This window comes from Monodelphis domestica, chromosome 6, assembly GCF_027887165.1.
Source record: "Monodelphis domestica isolate mMonDom1 chromosome 6, mMonDom1.pri, whole genome shotgun sequence".
Lineage (NCBI taxonomy): Eukaryota > Metazoa > Chordata > Mammalia > Didelphimorphia > Didelphidae > Monodelphis > Monodelphis domestica.
In genome coordinates this window covers 309,401,050-309,413,578 of record NC_077232.1, presented here as the reverse complement: position 1 = coordinate 309,413,578, position 12,529 = coordinate 309,401,050, and the positions used below count along the sequence as shown (strand labels likewise).

At 38.6% G+C, this 12,529-nt stretch overlaps 1 protein-coding gene across 1 annotated transcript in view; it reads right to left on the bottom strand.

Annotated features, from left to right (window-relative positions):
• Positions 1-2,778: 2,778 nt before the first annotated feature.
• The window catches only part of HSPA4L (heat shock protein family A (Hsp70) member 4 like), a 62,747-nt gene continuing 52,996 nt past the window's right edge, over positions 2,779-12,529 (bottom strand). Inside the window, exons 19-20 of the mRNA XM_001362091.3 lie at positions 10,270-10,431; positions 2,779-9,494 (exon numbers count right to left, since the gene is read on the bottom strand). Of these exons, the coding sequence (XP_001362128.1) occupies positions 9,303-9,494; positions 10,270-10,431 (354 nt within the window). The 3' untranslated portion in view covers positions 2,779-9,302. The remainder of the gene's footprint in view (positions 9,495-10,269; positions 10,432-12,529) is intronic.

The following is a 12,529-nucleotide window of genomic DNA, read 5'->3' as shown; positions in this document are numbered from 1 at the left end:
GGAGAGGTTCTCAATAGACTAAGGTGAAAGTGAGCAGCACTTAAAGTCAAACCTCAGAGATGAAGGAGAAACGAACAGCATTTATTAAGTATCCAAAAGAGGGCAGATTCTAGGTAGGCGGTATCATGGGAGGACTTCAAAGCCATGTCAAAAGGCAAGAGTCAACAGGTGACTCAGTGGAGAGAGAGGCAGGCTAAAGTCAGGACGTCCGGGGTTCAAATGTAGCCTCAGACACTTTCTAGCTTGGTGACCATGAGAAAGTCACCTAACCCACTCTTCTGCCGTGGAACAGATTATACCTATATCATTTCTAAGATAAAACTGACATGTTTGGCTTGGCACCTATTCACCATATGGTTATGAGCAATAATAATGGAGCTGGCCAAGAGGTGGGGTAGAAATAAAGCATTTCAGCTCAGTTGTGATTTCAGTTCTGAAGATGTGTATTTGGGAGTCATCAGCATGAAGGGGACAGATGAAATTAGGAGAGTTAAATGAGATATCCTTTGGAGTGAAGGAGAGACAACTAAAAGTGAGAGTAGCCATACCCAATAGAAGAACCATCCAGATTTGTTTCTCCTATCAAAGCTAGGGAGTTTACTCTTTTAAGGAACTTAGTGGAATGTTCCTTTCAACCAGGCCCATCAAGACACTTCACTTCTTGGTCTCTGATCTTCTATGCCTTGCTGGAAACAAACAAATGCTATCCAGCGATGAATCCTTAGTGATGAACCTCTCTGAAACTGGTCCTTAAATGGAAGACTATTTCTATCACTCAGGGTGAAGCCTTTCCAGGTTGGTAAAATCTGTTTGTAGTCTAGGGTAGTCTTCAGAAATCAAGGGTCAGAGTAGAATTTGAAAAAGGGTCAGGTAGCATGCTGCATAATTCAAGAAAATAAAACATGCAGATCCAAGTTTCAATGTGTCAGTGCTGCCTAGAAGGGCCTTAAAGAAATGGAATTTTCAAGTGGATCACCTTTCACTCTCCCTTGAGAAGACCATTTTAGAATGGGAATTGTAGCTCATTATTAAAAAATAAACCATAAAAGTGATTTTTCTTCTCTAGGAATCTATTTCAAAATCTAACAACTTTTTCAAGTTTTCACACTTCCCCTACACCAAGAAGCTTATTTCCAATTTTAGTGTCTTCAATGACAATAGGAATAACTGGCCACCGTTTTATTCCTCCACTGCAACATGACAAAGGAGATTGAAGGTAGAACTTGCGATGATAAAGACCTGTGTTCAAATGTCCTCCAAAATCCTCCTTGGGAATATGGGCATCATACAAGCTTTGTAGATGAGCGAGGTCATTTAAAGAATGATTTTAGGGCATTATGTGAATGTGAGTGATAATTATGTCTACTACTACTGAGAGGCAAGTACAGTAATTGAGGTTCTGTTCAAAGCCTCACACTGACAAGGGCCTTTGAGGAAGCAACTTTGATTTGGTTTAGTTCAGATGAACTTGTTATGCTTTGTTGCTAAAAAATACTCTATGATATAAACAGGTAATTATTAAATACTAAAATAAATTCTTAAACTTCCTCATTTTGGATAGAATTGCTTCCATGACAAAGTGTTGAGGGCATCCAAAGAAGATAAGAAATTCCCCACTGGCTCAATAAAAGCAAGGCAATAGGATAAACTAAGTAACCCAATGGTTAATTAGGATATGGAATGAAGGATAACCCAGAAACCAAGTAATACTCCTTGGCATCAGATAAATTCTGTAGATTAACATTTCACAGTAAAAGTTAGTCATTTTTATGAATGCAGGAAACACAGGTTTCCCCTACTTTTTAGGCCTTTATATCATGACTCCAAATAGATAGATCACCAATCCAGTGGTTAACATATACTTGGGAGTTAAATATGACTGTACAGAATGAGGCAATCAAGAAATGCCAGATGGAAAATGAATGACTCACTAAATAAGGAGCAGCAGAGTTGAGAAAGCTGAATGTTATGCAAGTTCCAAAAGCAAAAGTGATTCTCCAAGTCATTATAATGAATTTGAATGCTTCAGAATATCTGACATTTCGTCACTACCCGCATCCACCCTCTCCTGGGGTTACCCTAGTGGCCAGCCTCCTCATGATGGGGATGGGGTTTCTTTCCACTTGGCCGCCAAGTCTAAGATGTCGTCTAGCCACAGGCCCATATTCGAGGCCCTCCAACTGGTGGAACCTGACAGACAGTGCTGTTTGATGCTAGAATAGTTCTTGAGAACTCCCAGGGGGCATTGGCTACTTTTTCCCCACATCCTTTGATGAAATGTAAGAAAACAGGGCGTGTTCCAAAGGCATCCAAAGCCATTTTCTGTCTGGTCTCACATGTCCTCGGTTTGAAACATGGAGCCAGAACAGCTACATTGGCCCTTTCAGCTCTAAAGTTTTGACTGCCTCAGAAATGAAAACGAAGTTCTTTGAGTTCAGGATTCCATACCTAAAGGAATCACAGAGACAAAAGGAAAATGACCTCCGGGTTATAAAAAGGATAGAGGGAGATGTGGGGAGATTTCACTACTTCTCAGATGAGCTTCCTCTTCAGCAAGGGCCTCGGATGTCAGATCCAGAGGAACCATCGACCACCCGCCGCCTCTAAGGAAGGGTGCTCCTACTGGCAGGGGCATGCCGCCACACGCCTGGGGCTTCAGGAAGAGGAGGCTGGACCAGAGCTATGCCACACCCACACCTGTTTGTCCCATAATTTACTATTAAACAAACAAAGACCAAACCTGTGATAGAGGTGTATAAAAAGCACTCCAAAATCATATATGGTTGTTGTATCCTCACTAATTCAAACAACAATTTATTGTAAGCACAGCAGTTTGTTAACAAGATGATGATAATACCATATGGAGGAGTATTTTCCCAATATTATAAATAGCAGCAGCAAGGTTGGGATACAACAAAGAGAGAGCACCTCTACACATTCTTGAGTTCCCTCTATCTCAATCCCAAAGGATAGGTATGCTTTGAACATAGAGGAAAACCCGGGGGAAAAAAACACTAGTCAAAAAATTCAAATTCATTGGCATATGCTAAACAATCTTGAAGTATATAGCCACAATCCTAGAGTTTATACACAGGCCAAACCAAGTAGAATTCCCAAATGCATCGTGAATGCTTTAATAACAGAAAGGAAATAAGCCTGGGCAGTAGAATAGAAGATTTGCCATGCACACGAATGTCTAATATTTGCTAGCCAATTAGGAAACTGCTGTTTTATAAGCTCTTCTTTTGGTTTTGGGAAGCATCACAGCCTCAAGTTCCATTTGGCCAGTGTGTTTATTGACAACATATTAAATAGCCTCATATGGAATGGACTGTGTTTGACATCAAAATCTTGCAAGCAAAGCTGGTCCCAGCATCTGTCAGAAATTGAGGCTGAGTGTGTACTTTTCAACTGCATAAAAATGTCACGGCAGACAGGCACAAGTCAAGGTCCACATACTGGGCACTCTCCATTATAACACGTTACATGAGTGTGTGCTCTCACTTCTGTGAGTTAACAGACACAGTAATACACATCTTACAAACTCTGACACTGCTATCTGGCTAGTCAAGTTTTATTGCAAACATTTTTCCATGGGAATTGTTCATAACATACACTCTCCAACAAATCTCGGCCAAACACGCGGATAAGTAGCACTTTGGGAACTCTACCACGTTGTCATGATCATAAAACCATTTGAGCCAAAGCACGTTCTTCTAAAATTCAGGTGAAGCATATCAAAATGCTTAACTTATTACCTTCTTAGAGTGACATTGCACTTGGTCAAAACATCTGTAGCACCCTGTTGAACAGATGACTGATATCCCCCCCCCCCCCCCCCCAAACCAAGAGGGTCACTGATGCCTTCCTTTTTCACCAGGGGAAAAAAATACATGAATAGAAATTAAGCTGCCAAGAAGGAGAGGATAATTGTAATTGTAGTCAACAATGTCAATGACCTCCTATTCCCACCCCAAAAATGAGTAACTTGGAATGCATATAACAATGTTTTAGAGGATATGATATTTTTCTCTTGTGATTGGTCATAAGGAAAAAGGATGAGGATCAATTATTTGGAAAAAACTTTTTCTAAGTTCACTTATATCCCTCTCTATTTCTAATAAATGGTGACTTCTATATTCTGGGTTGTAAAACAGTTCAAGAATCTCATAAAATAAAAAGAGAAACAAAAATAAATTTTTAAAATTCAATTTCTTGGGGACCAGAAAAAGGATCAAGATTTAGACCTATGACGAGGAATTGTGCCAAAGAAATGCAGATGAATGCTTAAATGACTACTTCAGTTTTAACTCCTACAATTAAAAATTATTTTTACGTTTCTATTTTTTTATTTAAAAAAAAAATCGGAACTGGGATGCTGGTTCTTATAATGGATACAGAAAGTTAATTCTCAGTTCAGAGCATTTAGAGATCAGACTGAAGGAAAAAACCCTGTACACTTCCGAAGTTAATTATATTAGTGCATCTTAGGAATCATACACTGGGACACTGAGATTGTTTTTATTTTAAAACATGAGCAAAAAAGCAACAGAAGAAACCTGAAGAATGAATGGAAAAAGATGATATTGAAAACCAAATTATTCATGAGAGTAATTGAATACTAAGAAATTACACTAATGTCTGGGAAAAAAGAATTGAGAATAAAAGCAAAAAAAAAAAAAGACATGGACTAACACACACATATGCACACGTGTGCATGCCCACCCACATGTACATTCTTTCAAAATGAAAACCATTTCTAACAAATAAAAGCCTGGAATCTGGGAGGCCTAAAAAAGTTAGTTATAGCAAAAGAATAAAGATAATGTGAAATAAATTTTTGAAAATCATAAAACTGTTCTGGGTTGGATAATAGGATGTTTAAAGAACAAGTGATTTGTGAAAGAAAAGGAAAAGCGCTTTTCTTCAGATTAGCTGGTATAATAGTCAAATTGAAAGAATTAAGGATGCATGAGTCTAAGGGCTTCCTGGCAACTTCACCTTTTACAAACTGAATTTTTAACAAAAATTAATCAAAATCCTTCTTTCAAACTCTGGTAACCAACTGGAAATTCCATTTATATTTAAACTTGAAGAATATCTAAAATATTGCCATTTTTGACCCACAAACTTATGGTAAAACATTCTTTCCTACTAGCCACACCTCATAAAATGCTAGGCCTGTTGGCAAGCTTTTCCAAAAGTAATTATATCTTCAGATGTGCCCACAATTTGAAGAAAAACTACCACCAAAGCCAGCACTGAGTCATTTGGGTTATTAATTATAAAACCAGTGCTTTGAGGGGAGGGAAATTGATTCCTCTTCCAAACAAACAATATCTAAAGTGACTTTAAATGAAAATCTGTAGTGAAATAGCTATGGTAGCTCTTCTGGACTTGTTGCTTTCTTTTATTGAGCTATTTATTTTTGTGGAAAAGTTTTCTTGGAGATTTAGTTTCATTCTAGTTATTACTTTGTAGATTAGACTAGATAAAACTATAGTAGTTGCAGAATGAATCAGCAACTCAATTGTTGGCCAGAAAAGAATTTAACTCCTGAAATTTACTGTTTGTTTAATAAGCAATTTCCTAAGTTATAGTTATGACAAACTGTTATCTGAGAAGGCGAAATGCATTAGAACTGAAATTCTTCTAAAGATCACTTTAAAGAGGGGTCACTGATAAACAGCATTAACTCGCCAAAGCTAAAACACAAACATTCTGTAAAGTCCACTGATTAAAAAGGTTAAGGGCTTTAAAAGACCTTTAACACCTACTACGCATCTAGCTAGTTAAATGTCACAGAACCAAATTTCAACAACAAAGAATTTGTAAACACTATCAAATAACTTTGGATGCAAACTATAACTATATATTGTTTCTGCCAAAAATATGAGATGCTCTTCTCTTCCAATCAATTTCATGAAATCTACAAAACCTTTTCTGTCACACTATAACATAATGGTCGGAATACTTGTAGACTGACCAAAATCAGAGCTGAAAAGAACTTTGACTCTAACTACGTGAATATCATCTGTGTTGGACATAAATAATTTCAAATATACAAAACCAACAACAAAACAGTAACAAAAACAAGCAAAGCCAAAGGTAGAGGAATTCCAGACAGATGTGGAAAGGGAAGTAAAACAAACTCATTTTTGTTTACTATCAATTAATATGATTTGGTTCTCCTTTATGAAATGTTAATGGGTTTTATGGAAGGATTTACTCCTTAACATGCAAGGAAAGGCATAAACACGTTAAGTTCATCAGAAAAGCTGTACAGATATTTAAAGACTGCCAACACTAACTACAAAATAAACTCAGAACAAAATTCTAATTGGATAATAGGATCTAGGCCTTCCAAAAAATTCCAACTGTTTGGGGAAAGCATCCATAAAAACAGGATGGCCATGCACAAAGAGCTAAACAGAAACAGCACAACTTTATACAATACCTTACTTGTCTTTAAATAGGCTACTTTGAGTGCATTCTTAATGCTTAGTTTTATAGTACTGATAAACTGGGTCCCTAGGGTTTTCGAATAAAGAACATTTTCCTCCCCTGGAGTAGTTTTGATCCCTCATAAATGAAATAGCGGCTTCCCCAGAGTGCGTTCTCTTAATCATTATATGAATTAACCTATGGAGGGCCTCACACATCTGCATTCCTTTATGGAAAATTAACAAAGCTTCTTGGGGTCATCTCAAAGGCTATACAGATTAAGAATTTTAATAGAGAACACGGTTTTGTGGAGAAAAAAAACAAAATGTGCTCCTTTGCCCCTATAGTTTTCCTTTAAACAAACCAAAGAAAAATCACTATCCTCTCTTCATTCTTATAGAAAAGTTTTATCCCTAGCTTTTAAGAACTGGCCGTCTGTTGCTCAGACGGCATAGTTCTTCAGGTCACTTATTTTGGCTGTGTTCTCAAAATGCAGCCTGTTTCATAATCTATACCAGAGATTATGATTTGATAGATATAATCGTAGACGTTTAGTCATTTGTTCTCTTACCTTTTCCTGCCCCATTTTGGTTCCAGACCCTTCCACCCCACCAACTCCCTAGGGAGCTATCAGTGGCATTTTGTCTTGCTTTGTTTTTTTAAAGCCAAAGTACCCCAGATATTAAAATTTCTCATTAATTCTACAGTTTAAAATTTTCCTAGACTACTTTTCAAGTTTTAATTTGACGATTTTGCCATGCAATGCAACTTTTTTTTTTGACTAAACAATTTCTATCTTTTAAATGCTAGCTTCATCTTTATTTCGATGGGATTCTCTAGCACAGTACAGAAGTTAAAAAGTCCACTGGATGATTGGTCGTCTTATACTACATATGGGCTGATTTTACTGAGTTACAAATATCTATATTGTGGATAATGTAATAAGAAAGGAATCCAAGAACATCTTCCTAGAGTCTGTAAGGGCCCATATGATATACCTTTGGAGAAAAACAGGAAGTCCTAGTGCCTGGTGGGCCAGTGCTCCATCTTCATCCAGAAAGTGGGGAGAAATGACGTGCTGTCTAACTTACTTGGAGAGGCCTCTTTCTCTATTCAGAGATACAGAATGACTGGTTTCGAGGTTACAGGCTAGATGTTACGTAAGGGTCCATATGGGATAGGTGTGTGTGTGCCCTTCACGTACATATGAGGACACACATACAACACACTGGAAAGCCCCCAAAGCTCCCGTCTAGCCCCAGGTCGCTGTTGAAGACTCAGTTCTGCAGGCCTCAGTGGTCAGCAGTGGTCAGCACCACCTTCCACAACCCTAAACAAACCCGTGGTCAGGATAAGTGCTTGTACCTGCTTCCAGAAGAGTTCTGTAGGGACTACACTTCAATACACCAAGCGGGTTACAAGCGTGTGCAGGATGGAAGGCATTGGGAGCTGCCGGCACCTGGGGATGTCAACATGCCTGTGGACTTCTTAACATGCAAATAAAATGCCACGGACGCACCTGCTGCTTCTAGCCCAGCCTGCAATCAAACACCCCCTCCTAGAAACACTGAGGATCGAGAGCCTGTGCTCGCCACTTTGGATTTGCATAGGTAGGTGCAGAAGAACAAAGATCAAAGCTTAAACCTGGGCCCATCGGCCCAAAGTTCTACCTCGTTACCAAAGAGAGCTTTTCCAACAGCACGGAAATCCTTTCAGTGGTGCGTCCACACTGCATTTGGAGGCTTCAGTGTGGGGGCAGAACTGGGCCATGGGGGCTGAGTCAGAGGGTTAAGAGCCCCACTGACAACAAATTTCAAGAGAAGCATCACACCTGAGGGCCCCGCTGTGAGTGGATTACGTAACTGCGGAAATCACAACACAAGCTGAATTTTGCCACACCAGGTGTCCGTGGGATTCTCAAAGCCCGAGGCAGAGGCGCTCTCCTGTGCTCTCCGTTCAAGTCTGGTGTTTGTTCAGAAGCCAGGGGAGATGGCTCCCAATCAGAGTACCAGGTAAAACTAAACCAAATCGCAAGATCAGGGAAGCAAGGCTGAACCAAGCTAGCAATGTGATTGTTCTTGAAGTCATTCAGCTATCTTAGCCACGGCAGGAGGAGGCAGCTTGCTCTTCAGCCAAAGCAGACGATCATCGCTAGCAAAATAAATGTGAAGCGGGGAGCAAGTAAATATCCAAGCCGTGTTTTTGGTGAAGGAAATATATTGCTGGTGTCACCACAATGCAAAATTGTGTTTTCCTTTTGAAATGCGCGTGTTTTTGTTCATTTGTGTGACAATGACAAGAAAACCTTGATTTCTCACCGTACATCAATGAGATGGACTAGTTTGTGAGCTAACCTCTTATTTGTTTTAATATTTAAATTATAACAATACAATAACTAGAAAAAGGTCAGTGCTTCAATGGCTTTAAACCACTTCAATTCCAATTTCCCCCCCAAAATAATGATGCAATTAAATCTACACTTCCGCATCAGTAGTGCAATACAGTGTCCTTTCCTGAATAAAGGAGCTGAGGTTTATCCACAAGAGAAGCTTTAAATAAGGTAGATTGTTGCCATCTTTCTATCGATTCTGCATGTCTGATATAAGATACAGCGGGAAAGCTTAAACTGACGTATACAATCTATTCAGCTAAAGCTTCACCTAAGCAGCATTAATCATTGGAAATGAACATCAGAGGTGCACTCAATATAAAACACTTTTCAAAACTACTGCAAAGAACAAATGACAAAATGGCTAAGAACAACGGAACATCTGTTGGGTGTCCCAGATGCAAAGAAGAATGTGGGCCCTGCGGTTACTTGCACTGTCAGAATACGCGACGGAGACCCCCGTGGCACCTTAGTCCACTTCCATCTCGCCAGGAGGTTTAGTGTGCGGGGAGCCTTCCTTGGGGGCTTCAGGCTTACTTTCAGTCGCGCTCTGTCCATTCATTGGTCCATTGTGCTCACCATTCGCTTTCGCCTGCTCTTCAGACGCTTCCACTTTGGGCTTGGCCTTGTAAATGATGGGATTACAAAAAGTATCCAGCTCCTGATGGCATTAAATTAAGAGAAATGATTATATTTGAATAGGCATTGAAACACTGTGTTTGATGCTCATCTGCATGAACTTGTCTTTTCTTTTTTAATTGTCATATCAGTAAGTAGTTATTATATGAGATTATGGGAAACCATAAAGTGGTATATTCATTATTCCTCCCAATTCCATCCCCTTAAATTCTTATTGTAATCTTTTCCTTAAACCCTTGTCTTCCGTCTTAGAATCAATACTATGTAGGTTCCAAAGCAGAAAAGAAGTAAGGGTCAGGCATTGGGGGTTAAGTGACTTGCTCAGGGTCACATGTCTGAGGCCAGATTTGCTGTAGGCTTGGCTCTCAATCTACTGAGTCACCTAGCTGCCCTCTTATTTCCTGAAGTTAAGAGTTGCAATAACGTAATTTTTCAAGTTCTCAGACGTGGAATACTTTTTGTTTTATTTATTTATTATTTTATTCTGAACTTAAAACACCAAACAAAGCAGGAGAATACAAAAAGAGGATCGTATATAACGTGTAATAATTTCTGCAGGTCACTTCCCTCTTGTGGTGTGATCCCTTCTAGGACTACTTTTTGTTCTGCAGTTAAAAAAAAAAAGAAGCTTCAATGCCCATCTTCTTTTTACCTGATGCTGCCTGATCCCTACCTCCTATTCCTTGACCACCTAATTAGAGAAGACCCAAACCCCACAGAAATGATATTCTCTACACTAGGGACGAAATTCAAATGATACCACATAGAGAGCAATGATGGTCCTGCTGTGACCTTACCTTGGACTTGGAGACTATTTCTGCTACTTTCACCATAGGGTCTTGAGTGAGGCTTAATTTGTTCTGTGCATTCATCTTACTGTTCAACCAATTCATGGCTTCATTGATAAATTTTTCCACCTTTTCCATATCAGCAGCATCTAAGTGCTCGTACTTTTCATCCTAATTTTAAAAAAAAAGGCCTATTTAAAGCACACGGTCACATGACATGTATTCTTTTTATCCTAAGTGGCCATATGAGAGAAGACAGAAAAGCAACAATCCAGGCAAAGGTGTTCACATTTAAACAAAAACAGTCAACACTAAGACCTGTATATAAAAGAATATACAAATGAGCATGGATTAGCAGCATCAATGACTATGGCAACTAGGAAGAAACGAGTGAGCAGAATAGGCTGGAACTAATTCAAAAAGGCTTCCTGAGGAGAACATGAATTGTTCCAGGGTTCTAAAAGGTTGAAAATTGTGCAATGCATTCTCCAGAGGGTAAAGGCATGGAGATAGGAGTGAGTAATCTACATCGAAGAGTAGATTTCTCTGGAAGGGAGCAGAGTTCTTTTTGGTAGAGGATGAGTGCAGATAGTTTAGTGAAGTTAGGAGATCTCAAAGGCCAGTGAGAAGACTTCTATTTGGATGAGATGCTAGGGGGTCAAGTTTCCAACTTGTTAACAACAAGTTGGTTACAGAAAATTACAGAAACAAGGGGTTACAGAAAGACATGATTTAAAAGTATTTAAATAAATATATAAAAACTTGAGAGCAATGGCTAATTGAACTTAGATTGTATACCAATAGCTGATGGGCCAGAATATTAAGAAACTGGCAAGGATATAAAAATGATTTTAAAAATCCAGGTAATCAAGACAGTACAAAATAAAAGAAGCCAGTAATAAGAATGTCCTAAAAAGGCAAAATTGGTCTCAGCATTTGTAAAAAGGTATCCATATGAATCAACTCATATCAAAAAGTAGGAGGGCATAGTTGGGAGGATAAAGGATTTTTCGGAAGGCAGATAAGAGCAAGAATTAAAAGAAGATTCAATGGAAGGACCTTTGGAAAGGTTGGCTAATTTGGAAACTAGAAAGGCAAGGGGGAAAGATAAGAGAGGATTTTGGGGAAAAGGTGTGAATTGGAGAGGTATTAGTCAAAGGAAATTGGACATAGGATACAGTAGAAAGAAAGGAAGAGTGGGACAAACAGCAAGGAGGAACAGAGTAGATGGAAATGCACAGCTAGTAACTAAGACACTGAGTGTAAATGACATGAATTCACCCATGAGAAGAAAATGGATAGCAGAGAAGATAAAATACACTGAAAATGAAAGACACACAAAGAGTGAAGGCAAGGGGCTAGAGCAAAATATATTGGGTCTCAGCTAATTCAGAAGGCAGGGATAGCAGTTATGATTTTTGACAGAGGTGAGGCTAAAATGGATATAAATGGAAGGGATGAATAGGCTAATTATATTATGCTGGAGAATGCTATGGATAATAAAGCTTTATCAATACTGGACCTATATGCACTAAGAGTTATAACATTTAGATTTTTAAAAGAAAAAGCTAAATGGTATACACATGGAAAAAGATATCAAAATAATAATAGCAAAGGACTTAAATTTTCCCCTCTCATAACTAGATATGACTAGCCAAAAAATAAAAAAAGTTAAGGGGATGAATAAAACCTTATATAGGTTAAATATAATAAGACATCTGGACAGTTATCTCCCCCCCCCCCCACACCCCTACATGGGGCAAGTAGTAGATCTGAGCCTAAGTATAGTATACATAATCCATACCCAAGTTTCTGATGGGACAACAATGGTTTACAGAGCATAAATATTGTTTAAGTCTCACCATACTATGGAGTGGTTATGGCATTGGAAAAAAAGTTCTATTGGGTATCACAAAGGTGGAAAGACTTGGTTTTGGAAAGAGTATGGTCTGGTAACAGACTATGTCTGCTGTCTAAGGGCCAATCTAGCCAAATATAGCCCTGGTAATGTATGTTCCCTGAGAACCAGATAGATTAAATTGATCAAATTAAATGCTGATAGGAACATGAAGAAAAAGACCCAATATTACATTGGTAGAGCAGCTGTGAATTATTTTTAGAAAACAAAACAGAAATACACATTAAGAACTATAAAACTATTCATGCTCGTTGATCTAGGAGCCCCATTACTAGGATTAGGTCAAGGGCATTATTGAGAGGGTAAAAAGATATGTATATGAGAATATTTATGGAAGCTTTGTAAATAATT